Source organism: Hemibagrus wyckioides, linkage group LG03, assembly GCF_019097595.1.
Source record: "Hemibagrus wyckioides isolate EC202008001 linkage group LG03, SWU_Hwy_1.0, whole genome shotgun sequence".
NCBI lineage: Eukaryota > Metazoa > Chordata > Actinopteri > Siluriformes > Bagridae > Hemibagrus > Hemibagrus wyckioides.
In genome coordinates this window covers 28,195,041-28,213,965 of record NC_080712.1, presented here as the reverse complement: position 1 = coordinate 28,213,965, position 18,925 = coordinate 28,195,041, and the positions used below count along the sequence as shown (strand labels likewise).

The 18,925-nt window shown below is 39.4% G+C and overlaps 2 protein-coding genes across 4 annotated transcripts in view; one reads left to right on the top strand and one right to left on the bottom strand.

Moving 5' to 3' along the window:
• The window catches only part of mcph1 (microcephalin 1), a 32,908-nt gene that overhangs the window by 12,193 nt on the left and 1,790 nt on the right, over positions 1–18,925 (top strand). For 2 of the 3 annotated variants that reach the window (XM_058381376.1, XM_058381371.1), the window contains exon 13: positions 1,104–1,181. In XM_058381376.1, coding sequence (XP_058237359.1) covers positions 1,104–1,181 — 78 coding nt within the window. Of the gene's footprint in view, positions 1–1,103; positions 1,182–16,616; positions 16,655–18,925 lie in introns of all 3 variants that reach the window. The other variant, XM_058381381.1, reaches the window with a different exon arrangement.
• Positions 3,804–15,739, bottom strand: angpt2a (angiopoietin 2a). Its single transcript, XM_058381387.1, has 9 exons — positions 15,068–15,739; positions 11,028–11,183; positions 10,195–10,316; positions 9,192–9,424; positions 8,772–8,896; positions 7,926–8,027; positions 7,602–7,768; positions 6,151–6,281; positions 3,804–5,116 (listed from the first exon to the last, which is right to left on the bottom strand). Exons 1-9 carry the CDS (start codon positions 15,320–15,322, stop codon positions 4,956–4,958), a joined length of 1,452 nt encoding a protein of 483 aa, XP_058237370.1. The 5' UTR covers positions 15,323–15,739; the 3' UTR covers positions 3,804–4,955.

Genomic DNA, 18,925 nt, shown 5'->3' with positions numbered 1-18,925 from the left:
TTCTATCTGAACCAGAACTTCTTCAGCAATTTGAGCAACAGTAGCTCGTCTGTTGGATCGGCTCACACGGGCCAGCCTTCGCTCCAGTGAGCCTTGGCCGCCCATGACCCTGTCACCGGTTCACCACTGTTCTTTCCTTGGACCACTTTTGATAGATACTGACCACTGCAGGCCGGGAACACCCCACAAGAGCTGCAGTTTTGGAGATGCTCTGATCCGGTGGTCTAGCCATCACAATTTGCCCCTTCGTCAAACTCTCTCAAATCCTTACGCTTGTCCATTTTTTTCCTGCTTCTAACACATCAACTATGAGGACAAAATGTTCACTTGCTGCCTAATATATCCCACCCACTAACAGGTGCCATGATGAGGAGATAATCAGTGTTATTCACTTCACCTGTCAGTGCTCATAATGTTATGCCTGATGCATGTACTGTAGAGTACTATAGAGATTCTATACTATGTTTATACATACCAAGTTTATGGGAGTGCTGTATAGTTTTATCAAATATTTTTCCTTGAGCAGAAGTTTTCCCACCAATGAATATTTGAATATTTAGTAAAGTCTCGCCTGAAGAGAATAACCGAGCTTTTTCCTATAGTGTTTAACAAAGCTTGAGCTCCTCTATGTGGAACATCAAGCATCTTTTCATTCTTAGCTTTATGTATGAGGACTGTCAGATTCAGTTCAGCCCCATGGCAATTACCCCAGTGTAATCTTCTGCTTTTGTATTTCATTTGTCACAAGGTTTGGAGTTTTGTGCTTTTATGCTTTTATGCTCACCACAGGTGTAAAGAGTGGTAATTTGAGTCAGCAAAGTCTTCTTGGCAGCTTGATTAAAACGCATAAAACACATGATTTTAGTTTTAATGTTGTTTAAACTAAATTTCAGGAGGTACTCTTCAAACAGGTTATTAGATAGGATGTGGTATCTAATAGTAAATTGGGAATGGATGGATAGAAGTATTAAAAATTTCCACATATGTTAAGTTTTTTGTTACCTTTTGGACAAAATTTAAGGAAATTAAATGTACCAGCCTTTGACCGGTTTTAAAATCAAGGTCAAACTTTAAAAAAGTGTTTTTTCCTTCTTTTTCCATAGATCCTGTGGTGTCTGGAGCACCGTCAGTGGGTTCCAGAAGAGCCGTATGAACTATCTGATCACTTTCCTGCTGCACCGGTAAGTTAAATCAAAATATATTCATACGTATATTTAATTACATATTATTTAATCACAGACTGATTTCATTCATTTGCATATTCATTATTCACGCGCATTAGTCTGTTGCTGCTATCAGCACAGCTTACAGTGTTAAGTATTTACCACTTATACACTTACTGGTTACAAGTGTTATGAGGAACTCCAGTACACCTGCTCATTCGTGTAATTATCCAATCAGGCATTCATGTAGTAGGATCACAGTGTGTAAAGTCATGCAGAGACAAGGCAAGAGCTTCATGTTTTATATTAAAAAGGGAGGAAAACACCTTACAGTTGAATATTAGAAAGATATCAGGTGACATTCTTCCAATTTTACTGTTCAGTGCTGTGAGATCCAGTGTGCAAGCCATGGTCTCCTCGAATGCTTGTTCACAGGAGTTAGCGTTCTGAGATGCTTTTCTGCTTATCAGAGTCTTAAAGATTTAAAGTCCACTCAAACAAGTCTGACCATTATGACTTTTTTTTTTATTCTTCAAAGAAATGGTGCAGCGTTATTAAGTACATTTACTGCGTCCTTCCCCGATGGGAAACCTTTTTCAAAAATAAACATCAAGAGGTCGCCGTATGAAGCGATGTGAATAAACTCTGATGTCAAAAAAGATGACTTGGCTGAAATGTAGACATCCTGCTTGGAGGAAAGTAAAGGCTTAGAAACTAGGTGCAGTAGGGTTCCTGTTTGTTTTTGCTTGTCTTGAAACAGGCTTTTGTATGAAAGATACACACATCCGTGTACTGGATTCCACTTTCATTAGTTTCTGTGTGCTCTGGCAAAATGTCAATGGCTTGTCTGTCTTAAAGCATGATGTGATGCCAAAAAAATAAAAATAAAAAAATGTCTCGGATAGTGGCACAGACTATAGTCTCCATTTTCCAGCACAGTGGCTTTCAAAGGGAAAAAAAAGACGATAATAAATTCAAATGAACTTGGTAAAATGTATCGGAGTATAGAATTTAATACATTGATTTGTCTGGATACTGTACGTTTGACACCTCGTTGTCAGTTCACAAAGTGTTCACCAAATTCACAAAGTGTGTCATGCATTCAGTCTTGACCTGCTGTTGGCACTGATAAAGTGAGTCGGTTTTACAGGCAGCTCAGCATGCGCATGCCAACATGTTCCTTAGTGAGGTCATATTTGGATTAGATCCTTTTTCATTCACCTTTCATCGTTCCATTGCGCTGGTACAATTGAACAATGGTTAAAATAAATAAATAACTCTCCTTTATACTGTTCTTGTAGTGTAGTGAATTCTGTTAAGAGTGCTGTGTTAAAGACCTGTGGGTTGCACATCACTAGTCCGACTCAGAGAAGACTTGTTTTCAGAAGCCAGAGAAACCAAAGAAATATAAAATATACTGTTTATATACTATAAAAAACATACTGTTCCTGCTGCTTTCAGGTCATCCTGCAGCTCCTACATTCATTAACTTTAATCTGAGAGAGCATTGTGCATGGTGTCACCTGTCTGAAGACAATTAGTTTTAGCATTTTATCAAGGATGGGATGTTAGTTTTTTCTTTTTATATATATATATATATATATTTCTGAATACTTTTCCACCAGACCGCCGAATTATTACCAGTTTTTACACAACAGAGTTACAACAACAGCCACAGTCTCCAGCACTATGTTTACATACTACCTTACTGCAGTTTGTCTATTGATTTGTTTAATATACATGTTGAATTTACAGCAGATATTCTCCACCAATAAGGATGCCCCCATTTCACATATACTCTATATAGCCAAAGGTTTTAGGACACCCCTCCAAACCATTGAATTCAGGTGTTGTTTTTCAGGGGTTGGGCTTGGTCCCTTAGCCAGGTCAAAACTGGGACATCTGTCTTTACATGCACATGAATGTAATATGGAGTTAACCCGCCCTTTGCAGCTATAACAGCTTCAACACTTTTGAGAAGGCTTTAGGAGTGTGTTTATGGGAATTTTTGACCATTCTTCCAGAAGCGCATTTGTGAGGTCAGGCACTGATGTTGTATGAGAAGGCCTGGCTCAGAATCTCCGCTCTAATTCATCCCAAAGCTGTTCTATCAGGTTGAGGTCAGGACTCTGTGAAGTTCCTCCACACCAAACTCACTCATCAATGTCTTTATGGAGCTTGCTTTGTACACTGGTGTACAGTCATGTTGGAACAGGAAGGGGTTCATCCCCAAACTGTTCCCACAAAGTTGGGAGCATGAAATTGTCCAAAATGTCTTGGTATGCTGAAGCATTAAGAGTTCCTTTCACTGGAACGAAGGGGCCAAGTCCAAGCCCTGAAAAACAACACCTGAATTCAATGATTTGGAGGGGTGTCCCAAAACTTTTGGCAATATAGTGTATATGCTGAGAGTTAAAACAACAATCCACTGTCCAGTTACTGTCCGACTGCACAGCACAGAATTATCATTAAACCCACCAAAATGAAAATTTTGACCATTACTTCAATTTTAATTACATTTCAAAAAATGTACATCTTTTAAAGCACAGGTATGTGTAATACAAACAAATAAATATAAATCCAAAAAACATATCCGTCAGCTTTTAGTAAGTCAAACTTGTTAAGCGATGTTACTTCCGATTTTTTTTTTTTTTTTTTTTTTATGATAATTTTAATGGTATGATGCCTTCAATAAAAAAAAAATCTTTGCTGGAAAAAAAGGAACAACAAACAAATTTCATCTAAAACAGTAAAGAATTACAGGTCATTTAAAAACAATAAATAAATAGAAAGTCTCGCCTCAGCAGTGAAGAAGTGTAGTTACAGTCTATTGGTGATAAAAATGCAGTCCTTTTGGCACCTTAGCTGTAGATTTGGTTTTGCTAGTATGGTGAGTTGCTTTCGAATAGAAAAGGATCAAGAGCATCCGAATTCCTAAACCGATCTGCAATTATACATTATCAGTATTTTGGGAAAGCTGTGTTAAAACTGGATCATTTATTATAAACAGTCATGTGCAGTCTTTTCTTAGAAGTGAACGAATTTATCACGTACACCTCTTATCCTAAAACTTATTTTTAGGGGGCCAAACACCAACAGTTTTTTTTTGTTTGTTTGTTTGTTTGCCTAGTGAGAAAACCATCTCTCTTCTCACATGGCTGTTAAAGTTTTGTAAACTTACTACGAGGCAAACCTTGTGCAAAATATCGTAGTTTCTTTTTAAAATGTCTGGGAGAAAATTTTCAGGAATATATTAAAAATTGCAACAAAAAAAAAGTACTAAAATTACAAAATATGCAAATCAGTAAACAGCTGTAAACAAAAGGACAATCTTTTCCATTTGCTTTGTTAGTGTAAGCACTCTTCTACATCAGTCACTCTCCCTTTACCTTTGTACCATAGTTTTTGCATTTTCTATAATCAAACCATATCAAAGTAACTGTTGCATATTAACAAGAAATTCAGAAATATAAACTCTCTAAACAAATATTACATTTTACCACATTAGATTGTTTGCATAAGGAATACCTATTAACCGTTCAGTCCATAGGTGCATCTCCAATGTAAGGCCTTCCTTGTGCTGCGTCCTCATACATAGATTTAATTTTTACATGTTTATTACATGTTCTTACTGATTTAATACTATGTTTTAAATCTGTAAGTTTCTTTCAAGTGCTTTCTTCTTTGCCGGCTTCTCTTGCTCAACATGTCAATAAGGGTCAAGAATTTCCCCCCCTCGTAAAGTAAGGTCCCATATCAGTTTTGTTGCCCATCTACTGCCCCATTTGCTCCTCAGAAATCCACCGGTCTTATCATCATAGTTGTTGCTTTTAGTGAATATCCAGAGCCTTTCCAGTAGTACCATTTGATACCATTGAAGCGACTGGTGTGCTGCCCATGCTGATAGTATACACCGTTGAGATTGGAAGGGCCGCAGGCGTCGAACCACCAGCCTGTGAAAATAAACCGAATGACTTTCTTAGATTATAAAACACAAATTAGAGCCTGTCATACATAAGCACTCATGGGCTTGGTCTTTTCAGATCTTTCCATCATCCAACAGCTACCCACTGGGGAGGATGAAGGTTAATATGCTTTCTCTAAAATGCAAGAAGCCAGGCAATGAAAACTTTTTTTAATAAGTAACATCCACACCGTCACTCTCTTCCTTGTACATGAGCTCATAGATGCTCATGATTGGCTAATATTACTGTGATTGATTGATAGATAGGGATGGCATATCCTCTCTTCCCTGTCACTCAGGGCTGATTTTGCAGGAAAAATGGGCAAGTGTAAGGATTTGAGTGAGTTTAACATGGGGCAGATTCTGATGGCTAGACGACTGGATCAGAGCATCTCCAAAACTGCAGCTCTTGTGGGGTGTTCCCGGTCTGCAGTGGTCAGTATCTATCAAAGGTATTCTTTAAGTCCTGTAAGTATCCACTCACTGATGGTTACAAATGCTGACACTGGAGACTCCTTCCACAAATAGTAAACATCTCTTCACTGAAAACTTATCAACGATGATATTTTTCTTTGTTAGAAAAAGATTTTATTAGACGTAAATGACTTGGCACGTCTTCCATACTCGTTCCTGCACTGTTGATTCAGTTAGTATGTACGTTTATCTGTACAGATTTCAGTAATTAATAAGCATGCTTGTTTGTGAGGAACAGAATTTGAGCAAAGGATGTAGTGTTATAGCAACAGGAGAGCTGAGTTAGCAGTTGTAAACACCCACAAGATAGAAAGCTTTGCAAGTCTGCAGTTCCCAGACTATTAATGTCAACTTTCACAAGGGCTCAATTCCCAAATGAGCTGAACAGTGATTAGCTCCCAGCTAATTTCACTTGGAGGGTCATGATCCCAGACACGAAAAATGCAAGAAGAGGGGAACATGTAGAAGAGGGGAGCTCGTGGCAATGAGCCAATGCGTGTGTGAATATTCGTATTGAAAAATCGATTGACTTCAAAACAACCTGCTTACCTCCTGTGGTTAGCTGTGAACACTTGCAAACACACTTGTCATTGTCTGCATCCTTTGTGCTAAAATCATTTCCCGGCTGGGCAAGGCTGCTGATTTTACCCGCAGTTCCACTGTAGCCTTTAAGGTGTATCCTGTGTAATTGGAAATGCAGAAATACACAACATCAGAAGGAAGCCTGTGATTACTGTATGGAGAAGTGAGGGGAACGGAGTGAACATGCAGGTCTGGCGTTCACTTCACTCGGTGTCTATTTAGCCGTGGAGCATACATACACCTCATTTATTTTTAAACAACGTAAACCCCTTAATCTACCTTGATCTATGTACCAGAGTTAATGCATCAAACCAGCTTCTACACTGGAACAGATCAACACACTGTTGTCCTCTATCTCTCTCAGCCTCTATCTATCTATCTATCTATCTATCTATCTATCTATCTATCTATCTATCTATCTATCTATCTATCTATATAGGGAAAGAAGGAGAAAGAAAGGGATAGAATGTGTTTGTGTGAGAAGGAAAGAGTGTGTGTGTGTGTATATGTATGTATATATGTATATATATATATATATCACAACAATAATAAGCCTCAAGGCAAACACTGGGCCAGTTTTCATACGTTAACAATGCTGGAAAGCTGTACATACATACATACATACATATACACACATATACACACACACACTCTTTCCTCACTCTTCCCTCACACACTCTTTCTCTGTCTATTTCTCTCTCATTCTCTCTCGCTCTCTGCCTCTCCCTACTTCCGTCTGTTTTCGGTATGTGAAATGGACAACAGGAAACCCACGCTGTTGTCCAGTTTGTCCAGCTTTCCAGCATTGTTAACGTATGAAAACTGGCCCAGTGTTTGCCTTGAGGCTTATTATTGTTGTGGGGTCAACCAGCAAGGGTTAAGAGTAGTTGGCTTTGCTTTCGAGGGAACGTGATAAGAGTTCAGAGACAGCTCTGGGCTGTTGTCGTCCTGTTTCTGTATCTCGTAGGCCAATAACCATTTCCAGATGGCAAAATATTTGCTTTGGAACGATGACAAGTGTATGGCACCGTTCGTGAGATTTTGTGGCAGTATGAATACTAAAGTACAACCACGTATTTATTTACTCTTGTTTGTGTAATTAGTCATGACACCAAAATAACATGGGCATATTTCATGTTCACGTCACAGATCATTGTAACTGGGATTTGTTTATCTCATTTATACACATGTATAGTAGAGAACTGTTTAATGCTCCAAATATTCATATATGTATTCAGACTTACATGTAGTCCTCAAGTGTGTGTGTGTGTGTGTTTTGTTGTTTTTGGTTCCGTAATGTTTAATTTAATATGGCAGGTCATTGTAATCAGAATAAGTGACCCTGGATATCGTGGCAGGAATGATGATCTCATAATACACAACACAAGCCTAGCGTACACCAACTGTGTGTTTCTCACCTGTACTTCTGCTCTTCGCTGCTCAGGGAGAATTCCTCATACTGAGAGAAAGCCGTGTTCCCGTCCCAGTCGGTGAGCTCTATCCTCAGCACGTATTGCTGATCGTTAGTCAGCTTTGAGATGTATTCATTACCCAGCCAGTGTTCACCTGAAGTGTCTCCGAACCCCTTTTCAATTAGGAAAAGCATAAAAAACATTTTACCCTTCAGTAATCTAATTCGTTCCTTTCAAGCACTGACTTCATCATTCAGTCACTGTGACCACTATTGCCATTTCGGTTTCTTTCTTTTGTGCTGAAAACGGTCCGTCTCTTCCAAAGCTCACCATTTTGTATTCTTTCCACGTCTGATCAAAGTCAACAAGGCCACTGAATCGCTTCTGCACTATTGTCCATCCACCTGCTTCGGTTTCCATGTCACAGTAGGCCTGGAAAGAGAAACAGTGTTGTCTAGAAACATGTAGCTTGTGCATGTTATGGTTTCTGTCAAATTTAACGAACTTCTCTTCACATTACTTCATTTCACTTTGCTTCAGTACAGTGGCTGTTAAGCTGCTGTTAATTTGCCAAAAGTAAATGACTTCCCATGAAAGGTATCTTAGGAGAACGCTCAGTCTGCACAGGCATGTGTAAACTAACTACCTTTCTTTCTCTAGATGCAGTATTTCCCAGATAGTCACTGGTAGTTCCTCTTGTTGTTGCTGTTATTCCAATATCAAACAGTAAAATAGTTTTTTTTTTCTTTCTCTTTCTCTCTCTCTCTCTCTCTCTCTCTCTCTCTCTCCAGTCTTTATTTTCTCTCTGACTCTCTCACACCCACTCAGTCTCTGTCTCTTTTTAGATCTTTCTTTCCGTTTCTTACTCTCTCTCATGTGCGCGCACACTAATGCTTTCTTTTTCTTTTCTCACATTTCCTGTCTTTCTGTCTCGATCTCTTTATATTTTCTTGATCTCTTTCCTTTTAGTTTCCCCATCTTTCTTTCTTTCTTTCTTTCTTTCTTTCTTTCTTTCTTTCTTTCTTTCTTTCTTTCTTTCTTTCTTTCTTTCTTTCTTTCTTTCTTTCTTTCTTTCTTTCTTTCTCTCTTTCTCTCTTTCTCTCTTTCTCTCTCTCTCTCTCTCTCTCTCTCTCTCTCTGTGTCCCCTTTTCTTCCATCTACAGAGCTCCTTCATACCTTTATTAGTTCTTTTGTGCCTGGGATTGTTAGCGTGTAGACTCCACTTTCTTTGTTCCCGGACTTGAAGATGGCAGCACAGTCTTTGTACTGTGAAGGCGTATCCTGCATCATCGCTGATTTATCTGATGGAAGAGAAACGAACACAGTGAGATTGAAGCATGTCGGGTCATTAAATGCATGTGATTTATCAAGTACTTTAATGGGCCTCTATAGCCTTCTCGGCTGATCTTCGTCAAAATCTAAAGTGATCTCAATTATCCTCTTATTTTATGACCCAGATTACCCGGCAGAACAGTTTGCACCACCCGCTTCCCGAACAGTTGCTCATGTGATTGCATAATATTATTCTGGCCACTTGTTTTTCCTCCCACATTCCCCTGTGTGATGTTTGGCTGCGATGCTGTGGTTCTCACTCACGGGTGGGGATGTTGATTGTTTGGATGAGGTTGTTGACCGTCTCCGCCAGCTCATGCTGCTGTTGCTGCAGAGCCGTGTTCTCCTCAGAGGCACGCTGCAGATGCTGCTTCAGTTCCTCAATGATGCCCGTTTGCTTCTCCACCAGCTTCTTCAGCTGCTCCTTCTCCTCCTGCAGACTCTTCAGTTCTGCCTGCCTTTGGCCCTCCATGTCCTCCACCCTCTTTTCCAGAAAGCTAAAAAAAAATAAAAAATCGGCACTAGTGTAAGGATTTGAACCTCTTTGTTCATGACCTAGCTTCTAAGTGGAGCATATTAACTTATGTTGATGATAAGCTTTGCCATTTCATATCCTTCTTCCACATCTTCCAACAAAAATATTTCCAAATTATGCCATGGTGCCAGTAATATTAATGATGAACATGTTTGTTACAGTCTCTGTTTTCTCTTTTTACCCTAAATGTGGGGAAACTTTCATTGAAAACTTGACATATACCAAGCTGATTATCATTAGAGGTGGATGATATGGCAAAAAAATATAATGTATAAAAAAATATACATACACAGAGAAATCACCGTATTTCTTAAAATTTTTAATAGTTAACCTTTAACTAAAGATTTAGTTAACCTTTTTTAAAGATTCAGAACAAACAAAAAAGTTAGAAAATTTGTAAAAACTGATTTTAAACTGTACAAAACGTTTCTTAAACATATACTTTTCTAAATCATGAATTTGAAGGGGTTTTTTAAATATAATTTTTAAAAAGTCAGCTTTTAATAATCAGGTTTATTTAGTCAGAGTCAAAGTATTAGGAAACCAAGCAGAAATGTTATGAAAATGATTGCAAGACACATGCAATATATGAGAAAAGTATGTTTCATTCAAATCATTCAATATGACATTGATATTATATCATCATATTGCCCAGCCCTGATCATCAGATACTGTTCAATTCTTCTGAATAAACATTTCAGGGGGGAAAAGAAAAACCCAATAACTTCTTACCTGTTTTTATCGTTGAGTTTAGTTATTTCATTTGTCTGCAGGATTATGTCTTTTTCCAGTTTATTTGTTGAGATTGAATGCTCAAGAAGCTGACGCTCCAGCCGCGTTGTTTGGTTTATAACCTAAAGATTAAAAAAAAAAAAAAAAGGTATTTCAGATTCATCTTTCACTTTCCCACCCTTGTGTTATTAATTGAAGAGTCTGTACGTTTGCATAATTAAAGCCTTTAGATTTTTACACATCTCTTTCTTTTTTTTTTTTTTTTCCACTCCAGTGCACTTTGCTCGGTATTTTTTCAAAGATTCTGTCTTGAGTGTTCTTGTGGATGATATGAAGTGAATACATAAAACCTGCAGGCGTCCTCATTTGACAAAATGCGAGCCACAATAACGTAATGAATTTTGACAATTGCACTTTTCCCCTAGAATAAACTGTCACAACCAATTCGCGCTGCTCTCCATTGGGCTGTAGTTGATATTACTTGCCAGGGTATGGGTTTTAGATCTTCACTGGTTATGGATGAGCATGTGGGCATGTGAAAGCCCTTAATTGCGTGTTAGGGGTGTTTACACATCACTTGGCATCAAAGCACACGTCCTCGTATTTGATGAGAGGAAAAAAGAAGTTGGTACAAAAAAATAGGACAATTGCATTTTAATAAATGAAAGGGGACATGGGGACTAGAGGGACTGAAAGGCGGTGTGTACACTCGCCTCATTACTGAATTCTCCAGCTGAGGCATCGCTTGATAGTTGAGAACTCTTAAAGTGTAAATCTAATTCGCATGGTGACTGACTGAGATTTAGGTTTCCACGTTTATAACGAAGGTTCACCTGTGCCTCGACGCTGGTGAGCTTCCGCGTCTGCTCCGCAGTGTGAATCAGGAGGTTGGTGCCGATCTCGATCATGGCCGCCGTGTGGTTGTGCACGGTGTCGTGCTGAAGCTGGACCATGTCTTGCCTCAGGTTCTCCTGGATGTAACTCTCCAGCTGTGGAAGGCAGCAGATGCAGGATGTGTGGTTAACTTAACAAGCCAGCTGTATGTTTGATGGAGAGGACCTACTACTAGTTTCAATTCTTCGTTGTTAAACGCAAACAAGTGAACACATGGCAATAAAACCTCGCACTAGAGCCAACATGTCTATAAAATTCCATCCATTATGTTGCTTAGCAGGATGTTTACAGTAAACAGAACAGTTTATACCACATATAATTAATAAATACAGTTATTTACTGTATGCTGGATTGTATGTGTAAGGTGCCTTTAGGCATTGTGTCTTGCCTAGAAACACCTCTTCCTTATGATCACTGTAACATGACCTCTCCTGAATTATTGATTTTATTCTCAATCCACTAATTTTGATTGAGAGAGAGCTTACACTTGTTTACAGATCAAGAGATTTTTCCATTGAACATGTTGCATGTAGTAAAATCAGGATGACCGGAGCAGTACAACTCACTGTCCAGTCTGGTCAGATGTTTTATAGCTGTATTACAGACCTAGAGCTCATTGAAAAGTTTTAAATGGAACTTGTCATAACAAGGTCATGACCCCTTTCAAGAAGACTCGAAAAGGCTAAATGTATCTAGACTTTAAGAATGCATAATAGTCTAAGCCTTAGAGAAATATGCACTCTTGGCAGGCTTTTTGGCTGGTGCAAGCCAACGTTCTTTAGCTTGTTAAAGCTTTTTCTGTAAACTCCGTAAGCCGTCACTGCTCGCGCAGGTGGTCTTGTTAACACAATCGTCTGAAGACAGGTTGTGGTTAACCATAAATCTTCAGTGTTGCTCGATAGCTTGAGGAAACTGTACTGAAATTCAGCCTCCTTTCTAGTGCGTGTTATGATGAGCGCTGTCGTTTTTATTTCTGGTTTTAATACGGAAAAAATTTCAACACATCAGGGAAACTAGCTGAGAGTCCTGAACCTGCCCAACCTCAAACGAGGCTTTGTCACATTTTGGGTTTGTTTAAACACTTTTTAAAGCAAATGATCTAAGACTATACCAGATGGGAGTTCGGATTAAATGTTTTGATATTTCATAAGTATTTGAAACTTGGCTGCGTTATCTGTGTTTAACCACAAAGTTTTGCAAAGTTCTCTCACAGGGTTTCTTGAGTATCCTGTAAATATTTTAAGCATCTGCCAATGAAAGGTATTATGTACATATAAAAATATAAAGTGTTTGCCCTGTTGACAGGGAGCCGCATGAGTTCGACTAATGACAATGCCACAGTTATCAATGGCCAGGAGCCAAGAGAGCACTAAAACAGCTGTGCTCTCAGGGTAGGATGGGTGCCATTAGTTTCTCTCAACCTGACAGTCACAGAGACATTAGCCAGTAATGAGTTCATGTATGTGGAAGAGGACAGACAGCACTTTCTTCTCAGGATCTTAATCTGCATTTACATTTATGCCATTTGGCTTATCCAGGGCGACTTACATTTTTCTCATTTATACATCTGAGCAACTGCGTGTTAAGGGCCTTGCTCGGGGGCCCAGCAGTGGCAGCTTGGTGGTGCTGGGATTCGCACCTTTCTGATCATTAGTCCAACACTGTAACCACTGAGGGGAAAGCCACGTTTTTTTTTTGTGTCACATGCATGTTGTTGTTTTTGAAACATATTTACTTACTAAGTCATGTTAGATAAAAGATGGAAAGGTATCTGGTTCAGCAGTTAAATAAAGTTATTTTCTGAAATTTGTGATTTTTAAATCATTTTCTTAAATAGCATCTTTTGTTTAGAGAATAAGTGATATTTTATCGCCTCTCAACAGGGTAGTGTTTTGATATTTTAAAATAATAATAATAATAAAACACTTCAGGTAAGTGTTTCCTGAGTCATCAAAAACAAAAAAAATTTGTTTGCATCCCATTGGAAGCGGTGTGTGTCTAGCGCTCCAGTGCATCCTTGCACTCTTTCCTGCATGGAGTTCCTGAATAGCAGACAGACCGGCACTCAAACAAACAGGATAGGCACGAGTGACGAGTTGCATCCTCAATGAAAACATTTCTATATAACGTGACAGGGGAGGAAAACAGTGTGGCTTTTGCAATGTGATGGGAAAAAGTTTTCCTGGAATTTATTTGCTTTAATGCCATTCCGGAAGTCTTGTACTAGTGCAGTGGGGATATATTTAACTTTTCCTCACTGATGAATGGCAAATGTGATAATCGGCGCTAATTTTGTTTATCTTCCTCTCTGCACTTCCATCTTGCGTAGAGTGTTGGTGTGCCATCGGAACTGCGGGGCAGGACGTTACACTGACAGCCAATCAGTTGTAGGATTTCCACTAGGAAAGTTTTTTTTTTGTTTGTTTGTTTGGTCTTATTTACTTACAACAGTGACTGTAAACTGGCAGGTCATGTTAGCGTCATGACACAGAGTCACATCCTGCCTGCTAATGAAGCAAATATGCCAAACATGTGAGATTCTGTAGCATGACCTAATGACACGCCGGGGTCCGATGCTTTCCTCTGACCTTCGCTTGTAGACCTCAAAAGTGCCACTTAGAGGAAGAGCCTTTCCTCTGAGTGCACAGACAATGCCATATAATGTCAGACTGTTACAGTCAGAAGGGAAACCATGCCATAGAATCTGTTTACTTTGTTTTTTGACCCTTCTTGAACTTCTTGCCGGAATGTAACGCTGATATTCAAGGAGTACGTCTTGGCAAGTGCAAACACCGGGTCAGTTTTGTTGCCTGATATTATGCACCTGACTCACTATGTATTTTCAGAACATCCTGTGTATTACTATAAAAGCAGCTTTGCACTGTACACAATGAACTTTTTCCTCCTTTTGTATTTTCTTGTTTCTTACATCTCAAGATACGTTGCTTTTTGAAATGCACTTTTTCCTTTCACACTCAAGCAAACGCGACTTTTTCGCTAAAAAGGTTACTATTATTGGTCAATCTATAAAGACTGTGGTTCTCAAAACGGGGTCCGTCACTCAAAGGATTTTTTTGGGGGGGGGGTTTTCTTTCATTTTGTTAAACTGGAAATCATAACCGACAATTTTTAATTTCTTGAGATTTCTTGATGAGCTTGTTGGTATGGTCACGTGAATGGAACATGTTTAGCCCAAACCTCAATAACGGCAAAATTAAAGGCTGTATGGCTTCAAATATCTTGCACAATGAGCCCAATTTTAAAATAGTTGGATTATTTTTCATTCATATGTTCAAATAATCAATGCACTACTTGACTGAAAGGACTGTACTTTGTTCTGTCGAACCAGGAGACTTTTGTTTTTTGTGTCCAGTATAATCTAAGTATGTAAGATGACTGACATTATCCATTTAGGAAAAGCTCCCCCACATCTATCATGTGAATAGACGTACGGCTTTTCCATACAGAAAATGAAATGGGTCTGATACCCGAGTCTCTGAGTCTGTGTTTTTTGGCAAAACCCAGGCTTGTTTCTTGATTTCATTACAATACTTCTAGACCATGTTTTATCTGGACATATAGAAAGAAAAAGAAAAGAACCATCACAGCAAGAATTTCCCTGGGAAAATTTCCACATGCACCTGTTCTAGTCATATAGGAAGATCAGTCTAATCTATGGAAAAGCTTTGTCTGTATTTTTTTGTTTTATATATATATATAAGTTGTGTTTCATAGTCATTTTTGTGCCATCAATTAATTTCATGCAGTATCAATTTCATGATTCTTCCAAGGTGAGATGTTCAGTCTTGGGTTAGAGTTCGTGGTGGTTTTTTTTTTTTTTTATAAATCTTCTGACCTTTGACACTGGTCCTGCAGCAGGTGAAGAGTGCTGCCTGTCTTAGTCTTCCTTCTTATCATCGAATAACTAATGAACACACCTGAGGATATTATTCATGGATGAAGATGGATGAAACTGTACCTTGAGCAGCCACTGAGTGTTGTTCTCCATGATGGTCTCCAACTGCTCCAGCCTCTGTAGCGACTCCTCGTATTCAGCCGGGTCATCTTTCTGCACCTGGTCGCCGTAGCTACTCGGAGGACACGTCTCCTGCTCGGGCAGAAGAAACGTGTAGCTGCATGGCCCATTCTGAATCTGATAAGGCTTCTTGCCGGCTACATAGCCTTCCCCAATGATGAAACAGAAGCTGAAAATGAAGATCCCAGCATTCAGCATCTTGTATTTCTTCCTACTTTTTTTTTTTTTTTTTTTTAAATTTTTTAACTAAAGTCCTTTTTAGAAAAAAGTGCACGTTCCCACGTGTCAGAGTCTCCGAAGCTTAAATGTTGCTGCACCAGTGCCCCTGTTCAGAATTCTCCCAGTGCTTCTTGTGAGCTTCATTTATAATGAAAGGCAGGAGGTGGAGACAAAATATCAGCGTTCAATTGTAGAAGCTTCACTCAACAGCTCCCACATCTTCAGCTGTCTCTCACACACTGTGTGCTGCGTGAGCTCCTGCCCTCCTCTGACTGCCGAACTCGACGGCAAAGACTCCTCCTTCTTAGACAGGAGCAGGGGACGCTAATTAAACACTTCCCGTCGGATGGTCCCCCTTAGCTGCCTCCTCTGCTCCAGAGAAAGTCTGTGCGGACTGGCGGGAGAGGACAGGACGACAATGGCGGGATTAGTGTTTTTCTTCGAGACGTCCACTCTAAAAAAGCCCTTCAGGATGCAGCTGTGTTTCTCAAACCATTCAGCTTCAACAATTTTAAAGCATGAGCTGGGGTTTTTTTTTTTTTTTTCCCCCCCACCTTAAACCCTCACCCTCCCCTACCTCCTTAAGACTACAGTAATAAATATGCATAATAAATATGGTGGAAAAGGAATATTTGACTCTTCATCATCTCAATGTTTCTTTCTTTCGTTCTTTCTTTTTTATCTCAAAAAAAAGCACTAGCTTCCATTTCCTGTCTGGTCTGTCGTATCTGGAAGTCGTTAAAAAAGAAGAGCTGAAAAGCAATGTAGACACAAGTATCTGGCTTTGGTTCAGGAGACATTTATAAAAGTTTGTGTCATCTTAAAATTCCTGATCCCTATTAATGCCACAGCTCAAAATATTCATCCAAGTTCTCATAGATGCCGTTAGAATTACTGTTAAACCATAAATCATGTTTACAGATGCCTCCGACTTTAGTTCTGTTTAACTGTGATGTTTTTACATGTATTATGCAATATAGCACAGCGGGGTGTGCTGTCATAGGAAAATAATCAACAACGGGGTAGCATGATACAGAGTGATGGAGAGCAGAGGCACTGTTACCAACTTGAAGTTGATTATTTTCCTATAACAGTGGTCCTCTTGTACCACGCTGATTTGGCACCAAGTACACTTAAAGAACCATGTTGTACTTTCTATTTGTTTATATTCGCGTTTCACATTGTGGACCATCTGTAAAACGTGTCAGTAACGTTATAGCAGGTATAAATAGAACTTTCTTTACAAACTTTCTTTTTTTGCTCTTTCTTACAGTTAGCAAGACCAAGAAATGCAACTTTTCATGTTGGATTGTAAGCACTTTTTTCCTTTAAAGCTTTTACTTAGACAGCTGACACTAGAGACTCCTTCCAAAACTGAAAACGCCATCAATTATTGTAAATAATAAATTTTCATACAAATTTATATATGTATACATTGTGGCTCATGCACCATACAAGTCCATCATATGTAAAAAAATGTAGTTATTAATTGGAAATCAGTGTCTAAAGGTTAGGTTGTGTTTAAGGAGCTGACAGTCTTACTAAAGACATTACATTTAAAAGCACATAGCAAGTCAAAGGTTACAGAGCAATAGCTAGTTCCTTTCTATTCTCAGTGATAGCACGTCACCTATGAAGTCAGGGTGACGGATGCGGAAAGCAGGTGTCGCAGGGAGGAAATCGTTCCGCTCAGAGGATGTTTTGTCCTTAACCTCGTGGGGGTCTGTCCAGAACAGACATCAGCTCGGTACTCCTGTGGCTTTAATCGTCACTTCCACAAACACCTGAGAGGACATTTCTGTGATCAACAAAGACACTTTTTTCCATTTGATCAACGTCAGAACGCTTGTTCATGTGTACTTTTCGTACGATAGGCTGACTGACTCCTAGTTCGAGGACCTATGAAGGTTTGTGCTAGCACCCAGCACCAAATGAGAGTGCTGAAACAGAAAGATTAGAATGTAAAAGTTTTGCTGGACTGGAAGTGGAAGTATGCCAAGAGTATGTTGGTGTCACAGAAGAGCACATGTTGCAGCTCAGGTGCTTGCTCTGAATCATCTTCCTCCGGCGCGTGCGTGGGAGGCTTGTGTTTGCCTCAGCCGTTTCATGTCGAAAGGAAGCTGGGCCGAGGAAGGAAGTGACCCAATGTCCCCCTTTTTCTTAAAGAGTTTACAACATTCAAATTTCTGTCCATTTAATCCGGATGAGGGAATTCATGATTGTCGGGGTCAGGAATCTATATTTTTTCCTGTTGTTTGACTGGAGACTACAGTTTCACTGAAACTCTCATTCAAGTTGCCCTTTGCCTCTGAAATCATGTTTCTTAATTAAAGACTAAACACTGTGATAAAACAGAACAGGATATTCAATGGGAAATGTTGGCTGTCACAGGTAGCACTGTGATTGGTGTAGCAATGGACAAATGTAAAAGTCAATACATTTTCACACTGCTGCGCAACCTGTTTTAAAAATAGCACTCCGCCAGCCTAAATTCCACAGTGTTTAAAATGGCGCTGGTGTATTTGCTAAGCGGAGCAGATTGTGCCTTTCAGCAGTGCCAATGACCCATGATGGTCATGGAGCACATCCCGAACGCCCTCAGCAGCGGCATGAATGCCAGCTCAAGCTGCCTGCTACCATTCACAGCCCTCAAACTGGAGCCAAAGGAGCTCAATCGAGGCGCAGAAGATGCCATTGTGCAAGATCTTTGATGTATTACCCCCATCAGCTGCAAACTGAGGGCCTTTGGTTGCCCGTGTCACAAGACCTCTGTCCTGCACATACACCGCACAATACGGTTCCCATAATGCAACGTGCGATATGCAAAGTCTGTTTCATTTCAAGTTAAAGTTAGTAAATTGTTGTCTTTTGTGGTGAAAGAGCAGCTTTGTGCTCGTGTCTAACTGAGCCTTGCGAATTTTCATTTCGAATGCCTGCTTTTGTTATGCGTTGCAGATAAAACAACACTAGAAGCCCTGTGAGTTTTACCATCCTGTTAGTATTTTCCCGAATGCAGAAGTAGCGACAAACTTGTGCTACGCTCTTATCATCTGTGACTGTTGGCACACCTGAACAAATATTATGACAATCTGTGTGTGCCTGCTTGTTCTTCATTAGTGTGCCAGTTGTACTCTGTGGACTTTGATTTAAAGCTGTGATCAAATTTATTCAAACATGTGTAAATGGGATCTCTTTCCTTTCATAGGTTTTTAGTACTTTACTGGCAGGAAACATGGTGAGAATATTTATATGTTTGGAGTTAGGTAGCCTAGTAAGCCAGACTTTTATTATTTACTACAGAGTCTGGTACATTTCATTATTAGGTATGGCCAAGAGCTACCTACATTCACAGACAGAATTTTTACTGATATGGCAGAAATCCAGCAAGACTCTTTAAAAGGGGTGTATCTGTAATTAGATTTTAATAAACTCTGCTACATCACTCAAGTTCATAATGTGGAAGATTGTGGCAATCTTTCTGTTTAATGAGAATAAGCAAGCCGGCTAACTACATTATAGTATGTGGCCAAAAGCATATAGAAACCTGACCGTCACTCAAACATGTGTCTTCTTCGTGTGGTT